Source organism: Eschrichtius robustus, chromosome 1 (genome assembly GCF_028021215.1).
Source record: "Eschrichtius robustus isolate mEscRob2 chromosome 1, mEscRob2.pri, whole genome shotgun sequence".
NCBI lineage: Eukaryota > Metazoa > Chordata > Mammalia > Artiodactyla > Eschrichtiidae > Eschrichtius > Eschrichtius robustus.
In genome coordinates this window covers 200,342,343-200,359,386 of record NC_090824.1, presented here as the reverse complement: position 1 = coordinate 200,359,386, position 17,044 = coordinate 200,342,343, and the positions used below count along the sequence as shown (strand labels likewise).

The window sequence follows — 17,044 nt, the reverse complement described above, 5'->3', positions numbered from 1 at the left end:
ACCCAAGTAATGGGAAAGCAATTAATTAACTGTAGTTGATTGCAAAGTACATCAAACTCCTCTGATGAAAAACCATATAACTCCCAATTACCACTTAGAAGAACCCCTTAACCAATTAAGGTCGTGTGCATGTGTGCGTGCGTGTGTGTGCGTGTGTGCGTGTGTGTGTGTGTGTGTGTTTTCATCAGTTCGTGGAAGATCATGAAGGAACCGAGCCCCACAAAAGCAGTCTTTAACAAAGGTTTTCAAGTCTGAAAATGTCTTTGCCAAGACTGCCCCTCCAAGAGGAAATCCAAAACGTTCCAGGAAGGGAGCCTGGAAAGTCTCTTCAGAAGCCTCCAGGGATTCCTGATGTGACTGTCTTCTAGATGTCACTCTGAAGTAGAGCCCTGTCACTGCTGAGCTGGGGGCACCACCAAGCACCTTTGCTTCTCACGGCCTGAGAATTCTGAGTTTGTGGATACGTAACAGAAGAAGAAATAGCAAGATCCCTGGCTCACGTGAAAGGCGAAATCAACACGGGTTGGATCACACAGTATGAATCAGTGAGGCACCACCCCTCACCAACACATGGTGGACGGGGGGAGAGGATTAATATGTGAGGCCCCTGCCACCGTGACCATAAGCTGTCACTCAGCAGTCCACGCCAGCCACTCTCCACTGACGGACCTGGGTTCAGATAACATCATCACCCCTCTAGAACTTGAAAACAAAGTTTGCCCCAATATCATACTCCAGGCTGATACCACGTTTCTGAACTTACATTAAAAAGCCCATCTTTCCCCAGTCTTCATACCTGGCCCTCCCAGTGTTAGCGTGTAGGAACATTCAGTTGGAGGGAAAATTACTTTAAAAGTAAATGTTTTTCTCTTTTTGCCTCAAACTTTCCTAACTATTTATCTTCCTTTAATTAATCTTTTTAATCCACTAACTGGTTGCATAAAATTACCAAATAAGATGTTACTTTCTTTAAGATTAAAAAAAAAAAAAAGCAAATGAAGCAATCTACTTATAAGATGGCAAACTAATATTTAAAGAAAGACTGCCCATTTAACATAAATATTTTGATCCATAAACACTGCCTTGGTTGTATGTGCTAGCTCAAGGGAGAGACAGCTACTTTCTGATGAGCTTTTCAGAGGTTACGTTCAATCATGAATTAAAAAAACCACAAACATGCCCACCTGCTCCACACTCCTTCCTAAGCCTTTCATTCCTCTGGGTCCCAAAATGGTAGCCCCATTTCTAATGAATAATTGGAGCTTCCATCCGTTATTTCCAACTATTGTACAGGCCTTTCTATTTGGACATTTCACTGTCTTCACACTTAAGCTGCCCCAAACCAGACCCCCCTCACAAACTGGCCGGCCTTCTCTCTTGGCCATTTCTTGGCTGCTCCCAAGGACACTGCCCTATTCCAAGTCCCCAACACACTCTATCAGGGCAACACGTCACTGGCTTCTGGTCTTCTCACTGGGATTCATTTTGCAAACCACCTGCTGCTGAACTCAGCTTTCTAAATGAATGCTTTCATCTTCCTGCTTCCCCAGTTGAGGAGGAGGTACACCTGGGGAAGTGGCCCCGGGGATGAACCCTGGATTCCTCCATTACTGCAGCAAGTACTCAGGAATAAGCCCAGCCGAACGATAACATTATCCCAGCTGAGCCTGGAGCCGCTGGTGCAGATAGCTTATCCTCAAGTAACAGCCCTAAGGAATGCCTAGAGGGGAGATAAAGCATGATTCTAGACCCAGCCTCTGAGATCCCTTCAAACTGCCTAAACGCTCACCAACCATTTTCTAGTCTCCTCAATCTTCTCTTGGATTTCCTGATCCTATAGTATTAAATTCCATACGCAATCTACCTTCAAACCACATAGAGATGGATTCCCGCAGGCTTTCAACTATGGGTCCAGAGATTCATTCTTCAGTTTAAGGGTACTTACACTAAGGTGCATGAAATGCAGATCTACTTATAATTATGACCTTTCAACATTTTATCTCGTGTTACTAAAGAGCACCTATTTACCTTAATAATAATATTAGAATAATTGTGATGAAGAAATCCACCATTTCCAAACAACAAAAAATCCTCCAACTCTCCTATTTCACAAAGGGGTTCTATACATTTCTGATTTAGAAGTGAGTGAAACTTACTGTATTTTTAGAGAGACTCACAGTATTAGTGTGGGGTTCACGCCTTAACAACTGTCTCGCCCAATCGCTGGGATGGATACAAAGCAAAATATTTTCATTGCAAGATTCTGAAGCAACCATGGACAGGGGAGAAAATAATATCCACAGAAAGCGGGCAAATGCAGCAAGGAAACAGTATGTCTACAGGGAGAAGGGGGGCAGGGGAAGGAGGAGAAAGGGGAGGAGGAGGTGGGGAAAGACATCAACAGCAGAGGGAACAGAACGACTCAGGCTCAGAGGCAGGAAAAGCTGTTCTGAAGGACCTGAGAGTGAAGGACAGCCTGGCCCCTCGGGAGCCTTGTTCTGTCACTGTCCCTCCTGAGCAGAGGATGGACAGTCCTGTGTTTACTAGCAAGACACCCTGCAAGACACAGAAATGAGTTTAGTACGGTCTCTCCACTCAAGGAGTAGCTGATAAGACAGACAAGCTGTACTGTGAAAAGTAGCAGAAGGTAAGCGCAGAAGGCAGCGGAATAAGGAGTTTACGACTTCATTCAGAATTAGGGTACAGAGTCATCGGCTGTGTGGCGAAACAGAGCTTGGAAGGTCGGTGAGTAAAAATGCAGAGTATCCATTGGTTTAAAAATTAAACTGTGTCCTAAAACTCCAGATTAAAAGCATATATACAGATGCAAAACTTGCAGGTTGAAATGAACGCATGTCAAAGCCAAATAATTGAAGACTAAGTCCCTTTATGGTATGCCAAGACCTGAGCTCATAGCTCTGGATAAATACTAAGCTGTGTCATTCATCAACTTGTTTGGGTATTAATGAACGCATCAAAAGTTTTCAACAATCACAGACATTGCTGCACTTGGAAAATGGTAAGTGGAGATGCAGGTCAACGTGAACGTTCCTCTGCTGGTTGAAATCTACATTTAAGGCATAATTTTGTAAATTACAATGTCAGGTGTATTATTTTGAGATTACCTAGAGACATTCAATTTTGCATTTCATAGACTTTTCATATCCTTTTGTGTCTCCATAGAAAAACATCTATCTGTGTTGAAAATCCTGAAATCATCGGTAGATATACTTTTTCTTTTATTGGCTATGTTAAGAATATTTACCTGTGGGAACTATAATAATTCCAAGCAATTTACTGTCTGGCCAAAAGTATCACATTTGCACACGATTTACTGATGGGTAACTTGTGCAAGCTTGAGTAGCACTTCATCAATACAGGCCTTCCTCAGCTGTTCTGGGACAGCACCAGTGCATCCCTTTTTGACCCACCATTATATGGATTTATCCTAAATAGTTGAAAAACGCAAGGCCGTGATTCAATAATGAGACCACCACGAGACACTCTTAGCCGTGTTCACGGGGAGGGTACTGTGGAGAATGCTTCGCACCACCTACCCACTGTCTGCCCCATTAAGTCCTCGGGGAGGAAATTCTTTCTGCTCTTAGCACCAGGATCAGTTACACTCACTGGCAAGCGGGCTGTTTTTACCTTAGGGTGGAAAGAGTCCCTCACTGTATTAACTCACTGTCTTTCTGCCTTTTACTGGTTGCTAGAACCTTAAAGCAAAAGCTGAGGACCACCTGTGCGGGTGGTAAAGACTCCCCGCCTTACGCTGTCTATAATAACAGTATGCAACAGAAACAATTACCATTGCCAACAGGTGCTGAGCCCCTGGTGCTAAAGCACTTATGTGTGTCAGGTTTCATTTAATATTCATAATAATCCTAAATGCAGGCACTTTTATTTTGCCATCTTGACCCATGAGGAAACCAAAGCTTACAGAGGTCCGCCAGCACCCCAAGGCCGCTGAGCCAGTGCGTGGCAGAAACCCGACTCAGCTGAAGTCTATCTGGCATTGGAGGTCGTGCCTCTAACTGCTCCATTATTCTGCCTCCTGGCCTGGCTGATGCTTCTGCCCCCTTTGACTCTTTATTTCCTTTTACTAATGAAATAAAGTTAATAGACCAAAATTCTTTGCATAAACACCAGGGCTCTTCCAAACCTTCTTCCAGAGGCCATGTCCGAGCCCCAGTGCCTGTCTGGCTCAAGTGCTGGGTGGCAGAGATCTCTGCTGCCAGTTTTTCCCCAGAGGACACGCTCTTCATGAGTAGAGGCTATGGGCAGCCCTGTGGCTCGGGAAAGGTCAGGCGGGTCTCCGGAGTCTGGACACTGCTGCCGTGTGTGCTGGGCTGGCCGCTGTGCTGACTGGGGTGTCTGTGCACAAAGACCCCCGCCAAGGCCGGGGCAGGATCATGGGGATGGAACGCCAGCCTATGCTCCACACGAGTGTTTCCAAATTCTGGCAGATATGAATCTTCCAGATTCCGGAATGAGAAATTGGAATTCCCAGAAATTCTCAGGAATTCCTGAAACCATGCTATTTCATATTTGTTCCTAAATTTTATTTACATGTCACTAAATAATAATGATGACTATAACAGTAAATTATTTCCATAATAAACAAGGAATCATTTATTTATGATAGAGATGCTAAAAATGTAAGAGGTTTTCTGTAAAAAAAAAAAAAAAATCTATATATTGCAATAACATGTAAAAATGATCTCCACCTGTTATCTGGTAACAGAAAACATTAGGAGAACATTAACACAAAATAAATGCTAAATAAAAGCCATTTAAAAAATTGAAAGATGACATTAAAATATTTATCATTTATAAGATATTCTTAAAATACAATTTTAAAATACACAAAGCATTAATTGTCCTATCCAATAGTCTTGATTTTTGTTTCAGGACAAATATGCCAGATGTTAAAAAATTTTTCTTTCATTTTGCATTGACATTGGTCAAATTGTTGACAGGCTTCCAAAAGCATAGCCAACTTAGGCGTTAGGGTTTGCATTATATATGCTCATTTCCTTTTTTAATGATGGAAATATTTTATCTGCCTGCCCTGATTCTGGTTGGGCCATTGACATCTATGTTGTTTCTGCTAATTCAGATTTCAGATCACTTTCTGGGCTCATGATGCAGTGTTGCACAACCCACATTCACATCTTCCTCTCTTTGCATTTCTTATGTTAAATTACTTGGAAAGAACAAATTGTAATACATAATATATAAAATATAGTGAATATTCAAACACAAAACAATGCCCGGGTACATCCAAATGACGTACCATTCAGATCTCCTAGCAAGCTCACCAAGGCTACAGAGAATCACAGGTCAAAATTTCAAATTTAACGACTTACTTTGCTTTACAAATTTGTTATTTCTTAGAACACCACTAATAGGACTTGTATAACGTATATGATGCATATTAGCGGATCATTTATTTTGGCAAGAATGACTTTCACGTACACAGTATTTAGAGCATGGCAGCAGCTACAAGCGAGGCTGACCGCCTGGGCTGTGACCACTTCACTCTCCCTGGTTCCTGTCCTGATGCCTGGAAATGTCTACCTTCACCTTTGATTCTACTGCCAGAATTTTCTTTTTTTTAAAACTTTACTGAGGCATAACTGGCAAATATAATTGTATCTGATGTGTACAATGTGCTGATTTGATACCCACGTAAACTGTGGAATGATTACCGAGATAATCAACTGGTCTTGCTCTCCATGATGTCAGTAGATTTCTCTGAACCAGTAATGTCTTCAGGAAGATTATTAAATTTCAATTGTCATATTTTAATTCTAACTTCCCATTTTCCCAATTTCTTGACTAATTTTTTTGGGATTCAGGATTCAGGAAAACATAAAAAACTTTTTCTGAGAAGTGCTGAGAGTTGCCGCTGAGACTGTGTCCAACAGGCAAGCGGGCATATTTTTCTTTTAGGAAAAACTTTCTTGGCTTACTTATACCTACCAGACTGTTCACGCAGAGGGCCTTTGTTGAATTCACCAAAATGTGCATATAGGCTAGTTCACCTGTCAGCTTGGGATGAGCTCAAAGGCACAGGAAAAGTACCCTTTAGCAATTTAGGAGTCACATAAATATCTTTAACTGTGCAAAGCTTAGCAAATGCAGGAGGACAAGATGAGGTAAGTCAAAATGTTGTTTTCACAAGTACTTCTGGGCTATCGCTTTAGACCCGGCCTCGCCATTTATCAATATCCACTATCCAATATCAGAAATGAATATTAATCTGGGCTTGGGTAAATCAGTTTCCTTGCCCCACCCCACATTCAAGGACTTAAATATTGATACACTGTTATGTGGGCCATTTATTTATTTATTATTATAAAATGTTTTCACACATGGGATATTACTTGAGAGTAATGGAAATGGACAAATACATATTTTAAGCACCTACAATGTATCAGACACCACACCACATGCTTCAAATGTGTTTTCTCAGTCCTTAAAATAATCCTATAGTGGGTATTACTAATTTCACTCCATGGGTTGGGAAAATTAAGGCTCAAAACCGTAACTTTTCAACAGTCACATTGCTAGTAAGTGACACAACGCAGAATTTAGTCTAAGTCCAACTTCGAGACTCCTTGCTCTTTCCACCGCATCATACTGCAGATCATGAAATGGTGGCAAGTCACAATATCTGACGGCTGCCATGGCCCGCTGCCCGCTCCCCAGCTAGGGGAGAGGGCTGGTACCTGGCAGTCCAGCTGCTCCATGAGGATGAACCTCACTATCCTCAGGGTAACAGGACCTTCTCCTGTGCACAGTTAAGTAGTAACAGGGATACTTACTACCCTTACTTGAAAGAAATATATAGTCAACTTGGAAGCAGAACATACATTTTTAGGAAAAAATTTTAAATAAACATTGCAAACATAGTGCAAAAGGTTTCTCTCTCACCTTCAAATATTTCACCAGCTTCTGAATTTGCCAGTATTCTGATGGCAAATCTGCATTTGCTTCCTGAAGATGGTCAGGTGGTTCTTCATCTTCCTCACTCTCTGAGGAGCTCTCACTAATAATTTCCTCCATCTTTTCAGCACTCTTACTAAGAACAACAACAACAACGTATAATAAGTATGTTTATGCTACAGTATGGGCATGGTTATAACGTTACTATTTCAGCAACATGTACATAAGCAATGGATAAGGTACCAACACCTTCTGAGTTCTGGAAGATCTTTGTTAATATCTATATGAGGAGGTGAGTAAACACGTCTCTGTAGCAGATACATTTCACTATTACTGCTATGGGTGCAATAATAATAAAGAACATAGCAAGAAATGGCAAGGGTATTAGGTAAATGATCGAAGACTGCAACTCGTCATAGCAGTTAAATAACTTAACATGGGGTTATTTATATTTACATTTCTTTTATTTACTTACTTAAAATTGAATACAATTAAAAATTCAGTTCTTCAGTCACACTGGCCACATTGCAAGTGCTCAATAATCAAAGGTAGCTAGTGGCTACCGTACAGGACAGCTCGGAAATAAACCATTTCTATTCCTGCAGAAAGTTCAGTTGGGGAGTGCTGCCAGCGCCCCAAAGGGAAGGCATTTATTCCCTTACCAAAGAGAGTTCACTTTATTCCTCACTGCTCTAGAGGCTTCTAACTTGACATCAAGGTCACAGACACAGGCTAGTTCACTCAAGCCCTTGGGAACATAGTGAATTCATCCTTATCTACTTTCTTTCTCTCCCTCCTTTTCTCTCTCCATCCCCCCAGGTGTTCTCTTCCATAAAACTCTTTCCTAGTCTTTTCCGTTTGGAAGCATAGTAGGAGGGTGGGTAATTGTCAAGTTCCATTATTTTTAAGGTTCTACCATTCTCTTAATTTCTCAAAGGTTTTTCAGCACAGACAGCTCCAATTCTTGTACTTTCAAAAGTGCAGAATGGTGCAACCGTGCTCTCTGGGCCACGGTGGGGGGAAATCCTGAACTGAAGTGCCTGGAGCTGAGTTTCAGTTTTATGTATCCTCTTGTCCAAAAGATGCCAGGAAACCTGCGTCGGTTAAAGAGGAAAATCTGGTAGATCGGGTCTACCTAAAAATGAAGTAAACCCCAATGTTCACTGCAGCATTATTTACAATAGCCAAGACATGGAAGCAACCTAAGTGTCCATGGACAGATGAATGGATAAAGAAGACGTGATACATACATACAATGGAAGATTAGTCATAAAAAATAGAAGGAAATCCTGCCATTGGTGACAACCTGGGTGGACCTGGAGGGTATTATGCTAAGTGAAATCAGTCAGAGAAAGACAAATACTGTATGATTTCATTTATACGTGGAATCTAAAAATAGAAAACAAAAACAAAACAACAACCAAACTCATAGAAATCAGACTTGTGGTTACCAGAGGTGGAGGGAGGGAAATTGGGGGAAGGTGGTCAAACGCTACACACAGGTATCTGACAAATAAGTGCTGGGGATGTGGTGTTCGACGACATGACTACGCGAACACTGCTGTGTGGTGTATCTGAAAGTCGCTTAGAGAGTAAGTCTGAGGGTCCTCATCACAAGAAACAGAGTTATTTGCAACTACATAAGGGGATGTAAATTAACTGAGCCTATTGCAGTCTTTTCACAATACACGCATGTCAAGCCATAGGGTGCACCATAAGCTTATACAGAGCTGTATGTCAATTATATCTCAATAAAACTGAAAAAAGCCACACACATACATACACACACAAAGATATATCCGTTTTTTTGTACATAGCTAAAGCAATGCAGAAAGGGCACGACATGGCACTAAAGGCCTACATAAGAAAAGAGAAGCCTCAATTCAGTCACCTAAACTCACATCTAAAGAAACTAGAAAAAGAAGAGCAAAACAAACCCAAAGAAAACAGAGAAAAGGAAATAATAAAGAGAAGAAATCAATAAAATTGAAAACAGAAAAATAACTTGAAAAATCTAGAAAAACAAAAAACTGCTTGTTGAAAAGATCAATAAAACTGACAAAGCTCTAGCAAGACTGCCAAAAAAAGAGAAGACACAAATTTCCAGTACCAGAAATGAATGAAACGTAGCATATCACTACAGATCCTGCTGACAACAAAAGGATAATAAGAGAAAACTATGAACAACTGAACATTAACTTGACAATTTAGATAAAACGGAACAACTCCTTTAAAGGTACAAACTACCGTAACTTAACCAATACGAAGCACGTAATTTGAACAGCACTACAACTATTAATGGAATTAATTCATAATTAAAAAACTCAAAGCAAAAGTCTCCAGTTCCAGATGATTTCACTGGAGAATTTTAACAGGCATAGAAGTACTAACACCAATTTTATACAATCCCTTCTAGAAAACAGAAGAGAAGGGAACTCATTTTATGAAGCCTGATATCAAAACCAAAGTGCAAACAAAAACAAAACACTGTTATTGAATATCCCTCATGAGTGTAGATGCAAATATTCTTAACATACTATTAAGCACACATAATTCAGCTATATGTAAAAAGAATGAGCCCACCATGACCAAGTGGGGTTTATTCCAGGAATGCAAGGCTGATTCAGTATTCAAAAATCAGCCATTGTAATCCACCACAGTAACAGCCTAAAGAAGAAAAATGACATGACCGGGCTAGCAAACAGAATCCAACAGCACATTAAAAGGATCGTACACCATGATCAAGTGGGGTTTATCCCAGGAATGCAAGGATTCTTCAACATACGCAAATCAATCAACGTGATACACCATATTAACAAATTGAAGGAGAAAAACCATATGATCATCTCAATAGATGCAGAGAAAGCTTTCGACAAAATTCAACACCCATTTATGATAAAAGCCCTGCAGAAAGCAGCCACAGAGGGAACTTTCCTCAACATAATAAAGGCCATATATGACAAACCCACAGCCAATATTGTCCTCAATGGTGAAAAACTGAAACCATTTCCACTAAGATCAGGAACAAGACAAGGTTGCCCACTCTCACCACTATTATTCAACATAGTTTTGGAAGTTTTAGCCACAGCAATCAGAGAAGAAAAAGAAATAAAAGGAATCCAAATCGGAAAAGAAGAAGTAAAGCTGTCACTGTTTGCAGATGACATGATACTATACATAGAGGATCCTAAAGATGCTACCAGAAAACTACTAGAGCTAATCAATGAATTTGGTAAAGTAGCAGGATACAAAACTAATGCACAGAAATCTCTTGCATTCCTATACACTAATGATGAAAAATCTGAAAGTGAAATTAAGAAAACACTCCTATTTACCATTGCAACAAGAAGAATAAAATATCTAGGAATAAACCTACCCAAGGAGACAAAAGACCTGTATGCAGAAAATTATAAGACACTGATGAAAGAAATTAAAGATGATACAAATAGATGAAGAGATATACCATGTTCTTGGATTGGAAGAATCAACAATGTGAAAATGACTCTACTACCCAAAGCAATCTACAGATTCAATGCAATCCCTGTCAAACTACCAATGGCATTTTTCACAGAACTAGAACAAAAAATTTCACAATTTGTATGGAAACACAAAAGACCCCGAATAGCCAAAGCAATCCTGAGAATGAAAAATGGAGCTGGAGGAATCAGGTTCCCGGACTTCAGACTATACTACAAAGCCACAGTAATCAAGACAGTATGGTACTGGCACAAAAGCAGAAATATAGATCAATGGAACAGAAGAGAAAGCCCAGAGATAAACCCATGCACATATGGTCACCTTATCTTTGATAAAGGAGGCAAGCATATACAGTGGAGAAAAGACAGACTCTTCAATAAGTGGTGCTGGGAAAACCGGACAGGTACATGTAAAAGTATGAAATTAGAACACTCCCTAACACCATACACAAAAATAAACTCAAAATGGATTAAAGACCTAAATGTAAGGCCAGACACTATAAAACTCTTAGAGGAAAACATAGGCAGAACACTCGATGCCATAAATCACAGCAAGATCCTTTTTGACCCACCTCCTAGAGAAATGGAAACAAAAACAAAAATAAACAAATGGGACCTAATGAAACTTAAAAGCTTTTCCACAGCAAAGGAAACCATGAAAAACATGAAAAGACAACCCTCAGAATGGGAGAAAATATTTGCAAATGAAGCAACTGACAAAGGATTAATCTCCAAAATTTACAAGCAGCTCATGCAGCTCAATAACACAAAAACAAACAACCCAATCCAAAAATGGGCAGAAGACCTAAATAGACATTTCTCCAAAGAAGATATACAGATTGCCAACAAACACATGAAAGAATGCTCAACATCATTAATCATTAGAGAAATGCAAACCAAAACTACAATGAGATATCATCTCACACCGGTCAGAATGGCCATCATCAAAAAATCTAGAAACAATAAATGCTGGAGAGGGTGTGGAGAAAAGGGAGCACTCTTTCACTGTTGGTGGGAATCTAAGTTGATACAGCCACTATGGAGAACAGTATGGAGGTTCCTTAAAAAACTAAAAATAGAACTACCATACGACCCAGCAATCCCACTACTGGGCATATACCCTAAGAAAACCATAATTCAAGAAGAGTCATGTACCAAAATGTTCATTGCAGCTCTATTTACAATAGCCAGGACATGGAAGCAACCTAAGCGTCCATCATCGGATGAATGGATAAAGAAGATGTGGCACATATATACAATGGAATATTACTCAGCCATAAAAAGAGACGAAATTGAGTTATTTGTAGTGAGGTGGATGGAGTTAGAGTCTGTCATACAGACTGAAGTAAGTCAGAAAGAGAAAAACAAATACAGTATGCTAACACATATGTATGGAATCTAAGGAAAAAAAAAAAAAAAGGTCATGAAGAACCTAGTGGCAAGACGGGAATAAAGACACAGACCTACTAGAGAATGGACTTGAGGGTATGGGGAGGGGGAAGGGCAAGCTGTGACAAAGTGAGAGAGTGGCATGGACATATATACACTACCAAACGTAAAATAGATAGCTAGTGGGAAGCAGCCGCAGAGCAAAGGGAGATCAGCTCGGTGCTTTGTGACCACCTAGAGGGGTGGGATAGGGAAGGTGGGAGGGAGGGAGACGCAAGAGGGAAGAGATACGGGAACATATGTATATGTATAACTGACTCACTTTGTTATAAAGCAGAAACTAACACACCATTGTAAAGCAATTATACTCCAATAAAGATGTTAAGAAAAAAAAAAAAGGATATCTGTACAAAAACTATCATCACACTTTCTGGTGAATGACTGAATGCTTTCCTCCTAAGATTGAGAAAAAGCAAGGACTATGATCACTGATAGTCAACATAGTACTGGCGTTTCTACTTCTAGGTATAAATCTAACAAAACACGTACAGGACCTATATGCTGAAAACTATTACAAACTGCTGGTGAAAGAAATCAAAGGCTTAAATACAGAGACATACAGTGTTCTTGGATTGGCGAGTCTACACAGTAAAGATATCCGTTTTCTCAAAATTGATACAGAGTTTTAAGGCACTTTGTATCAAAATCTTCCGTAAGTTTTTTCTGGTGGATATAGCAAGGTCATTCTAAAATTTACGTGGAAAGGAAAAAAGCTAGAATAGGTCAAAACGATTTTGGGAAGAAAAATAATAAAGTGAGAGGAGTCACTTTACCAGATTTCAAGATTTACTATAGAGCTACAGTAATCAAGAATGTATGGTGTTGGCAAAGGGCTGGACATAAAAGTCAGCTGCACAGAATAAAGACCCAGAAATAGCCCCACACGAGTACACCCACCTGATTTTTGATTAAGGTGAAAAAGCAAGTCAAAGGTGGAAAGATAGCCTTTTCATCAAATGGTGCTGGAGAAACTGAATATCAATAGGTTAAAAAAAATGAATCTTGACCTAGGTCTCATACTTTATATAAAATTAACTCAAAACGGATCCCAGTCTTTAATATAAAATGTAGAATTATTAAACTTTTAGGAAGAAAACATTGGAGATAATCTTCAGGACCAAGGGCTTCGTGACATCAAAGGCACGATCCGTAAAAGAAAAAACTGACTGATCAGACTTCATCAAAATTAAAAATTGTTCTCTGAGAGGCCCTATTAAGAGGATGAAAAGACAAGTTACAGAAAGGGAGAAAATATTTGCAGACTACATATATAACCAAGGATATCCTAGATAGATAAAGAACTCTCAAAACTCAACCTTCAAAAAACAAATGATTCAACTAGAAAATGAGCAAAAGACATAAAGAGACATTTCACTGATGAGCGTAAAGGGACAGCAGTAAGCTCGTGACAAGACGTTAACATCACGAGCCATTAGGGAAATGCTAAGACCACGACGAGGTATCACCACTCAGCTTCCCGAACAGCTGAGATACAACACGCAACAATACCAAATGCTGGCGAGGACGAGGGGAAACTGAGTCTCTCATACGTCACTGGTGGGAACATAGAATGGTGCAGCCAGTCTGGACAAGGTAGGCAGTTTCTTAAAAAAGCTAAACACACAATTACTATATATGTCAGCAACTGGGCATTTATCCTAGAGCAATGAAAACTTACATCTGTACAAAAACCTGTATGTGAGTGTTCATAGCAGCTTTATTTTTAATAGCCAGAAACTGCAAACAACTAAAAGGTGCCTTAATACGTGAAGAATTTAAAAAACTACCACTGCATGGTATATCCATACAATGGAATGCCACCCAGCAATTACAAGGGACAAACTATTAATACATGCAACAACTTAGGTGGATCTCAAGGGTATTATGGTGTTGGAAAAAAGTCAATATAAAAAAATGTATGAATCTATTTATATGGCGGTCCAAAATGACAAAATTATGAAAACAGCAAACAGATGAATGGTTGCTAGGAAGTGGGAATGACGGGGGTTGTGGCTATAATGGGGCAGCAGGGGGACGTCTGTGCGGGGTGAACAGTGCTCTAGCCTGGTTGCCATGGTCACCACACAAACCTGCACAGGGTAAAATGACATTGAACTATACCTATACATTGTACCAATGTTAATCTCCTGGTTTTGATCTTGTACCACAGTTACGTAGGATGTAGGATTTAACCATTGGGAGAGGCTACGTGAAGGGTCTATGGGACCTCTCTGCACTATCTCCACAACTTTTTGTGAATCTACAATTATTTCAAAATAAAAAGTTTTAAAAAGTTGTCAGAAAATTAATAGCTTATTATGTCTAACTCCCCAAAATGGCATACATGTTGTAGAGTGTCTTAAAGTTTGTTTTATTCCAAGTGTGCAAATTTAAAATGTGAAATTTCTGCCATTTCTTCCCACCACCACCTTAGAGTAAAAATGGCTGAACCTTCTCCCCAGATATGTCACTTTTGTCATCAAACTGAAAACTGGGTAAGAAGCTTATTAGTTGCCCTTACTGTTAATGGTTGTTTTAATGAGAAATAACATTTATCACTTTAGAATTGGCAGAGCCATCAGTGACCAGTAAAGGCTCAGAAAGATGACAATTTTGCTGTGACATGATTATTCAGAGGCCAGAGATCAGATAAGAGCCCCGGTTTGCTACCACTTAGTTAACTGCTTTTTGCATTAAATATATTCGTTTACAAAGAGTTAACTAATACCAGTAGATCACTGTATTAAAGTAACTCCACATTAAAAGGATATTCTGTAAATATATTTACAGAAATCCACTATTACCATTTTTACAGCATTCCTAATAACTGTCAGTATAGATATCTTAGGATGCTAATGTGAAAGTAAAACACCATTAACCAGCATTAACTAGCCTGTTGCACAGGGGTGGCTTTAAAGAACTGGTCATGTTAACAGAAACTCACCGAATTAACTGTGCTCTTCCAGGTGAAGTGGATGGTCTGGACTTTTCAAGTCTTCCTCCATGTTCTTCTTCTTGGGTGTCTCTTAGTGAGCTTTTGTTCCTAAAGAAATATTAATTTTAATAATTACTTTACGCTGACTAACAGGAAATTAAAATGGAAATGTATACAAACATTCCATCATTTTCATGCATCCACATGATGTGTTTTCCTAACACAGAGAATGACTATGAGCTCCAGTCTCATCTGACACCTGAGAGGTTCCTTTTGTCCTTCAAGCACAGCCATGCATTTTACATAACGGAGAAACACTTTGCCCAGTATTTCTTTGTGCTACAAACGGGTCTTCATAGGCTGCCATCATTGGGAAGGTCCTTCAGTCTGTCCTGGATCACAGTTGCCTGTTTTTCCACCTTGCCCACCTGACATTGCAGCAGGTCCTGTGCCTGATTTTCTGGATATTCTCAAGCTTAGTCTACACCTTGGCATGTACTGGGTTTGCATTAAATACTTGTTTAGTGAATTCTTAAGTGAAGAAAATAAGCACATGCAAAAAGCAGTATTTTATAATTCACCTTCCCGTTAACGGAGTAGCCCGTACATTTGTCATTTTCAGACTCACTCTTTCAAACAGATCCACAAAGGTCAAACACCCCAAAATCAGTGAGACTCAGAGGAGCAAGCATGTCTCCTCCTTCCACAGGACTCCTCTGTCCGCTCTCTGAGTTTGCGCCCAAAATACAATCACCTGTGGTTCTCAGAATCCCTGCAGGTGAGGGACCCATGTGACCAGCAGGGACCCAGTTCTTAACCCAATAAGGGGATGACATGGAAAAAAAAATAGGCTGTAAGTTGTAACCTATTTGCTAAACTTTAAAAAGTGCTCTAGGTGCTTCTGACTGCTTACGTGTTGGTAACCTTGGCCCTTAATCTTTGCTTTGGCACCAATTTACAGAGGGTCCTAAAAGGAACTAGGCTTGTATATTTCAGACGTTCATCAAACCGGTGTCCACTTTACTCAGACCATTCATATGTTTGCGGTTCTATCCTTCTTTATAGTATTTACTTAAAGTTCTGTTAATATACAAGATACCACGTCTATGAAGTTTTCCCTAATTAACTACACATAATCGTACATTTAACCACATAATTTAAATTGGAATTCTTCTAACACTTACTTAATCAGGTCCCTACCACAATGTTTACATTTCCCATGGGATTCCTCCATGTGTTTTATCATCTTTTTCACGTGTTATTTGCCCTGCCTCAACGACCACATGAAAGTGAATTGGGCTCTCCCTCCGTGGTGCACTGCACACAAAGGCTGTCTGATGTCAAATCTTTCTGCCTGGAACATGAAGAGGGCAGGAAGGAACCAACTTGTATTATGGAGGAAGGTGTGAGTATCTCCTCGTAGTTTTCTCTGATGAAACTAAGTTATGTGAAAAGTTGGGCAACCCTGTGGTTAGCAAGGATGTATCAGAAAACCCATCACGTAAGTGTCTACATACTCTTTGGCATCAACAGTGGTCTTCCAGTTTAAACTTGGCTCTAATCTCTTGGCCAGCTGACTCCTTCCCAAACTGATTTGCTTCTTCTCCAGCGCACTCCTGCGGGAAGCAGTGCTAGCTTTACGTAAAGCGGCTGCTTCCTCCTCAGGTGCCTCATTAGGCTGATCCTTTTCCTTTTGCTGTTCTTCATTGAACCTACCCTCCTTTAATTAAAAAAAAAAAAAGCATATTTTTTCAGTGATATCACTTCTGAATTATCTCATGTTATCTGAAAATTAACCCTGGCGATAAATTCAGACAGGAAGTCTCAAGATGCTCTAACTTGTGTTGCTTAGCAACACAGATTGAATCTGGGCAACTTCAAGACCAGGGTCTCTATTGGAGTTAGGCTGACAGTGATGGGATGATCCTAAACTCACACCCCTGCTGCAGCCCACACAGATACAGCAGCGGGCCTGGACCAACACACTCCTCACCACCACCAGAAAAAAATTACACTTAAACCCTGTAAAGACTGGGACCCATCTTAGTCAAATTGCTGAGACCAAGGATAAAGAGACCATCTTGCAGGTAGCCAGAAATAAAAGACACATTATAGAGAGAGGAAGAAACATAACAATTAAAAGAGACTTCTCATCAGAGACAATGCAATCCACAAGACAAGGGAGTGATATAGTTAAAGTGACGAAAGGGAAAAAAACCCATATCCTGTC

The 17,044-nt window shown here is 39.9% G+C and overlaps 1 protein-coding gene across 1 annotated transcript in view; it reads right to left on the bottom strand.

Moving 5' to 3' along the window:
- Positions 1 to 17,044, bottom strand: part of ODAD2 (outer dynein arm docking complex subunit 2) — a 178,108-nt gene that overhangs the window by 137,367 nt on the left and 23,697 nt on the right. Inside the window, exons 8-10 of the mRNA XM_068562910.1 lie at positions 16,332 to 16,534; positions 14,824 to 14,922; positions 6,943 to 7,090 (exon numbers count right to left, since the gene is read on the bottom strand). Of these exons, the coding sequence (XP_068419011.1) occupies positions 6,943 to 7,090; positions 14,824 to 14,922; positions 16,332 to 16,534 (450 nt within the window). The remainder of the gene's footprint in view (positions 1 to 6,942; positions 7,091 to 14,823; positions 14,923 to 16,331; positions 16,535 to 17,044) is intronic.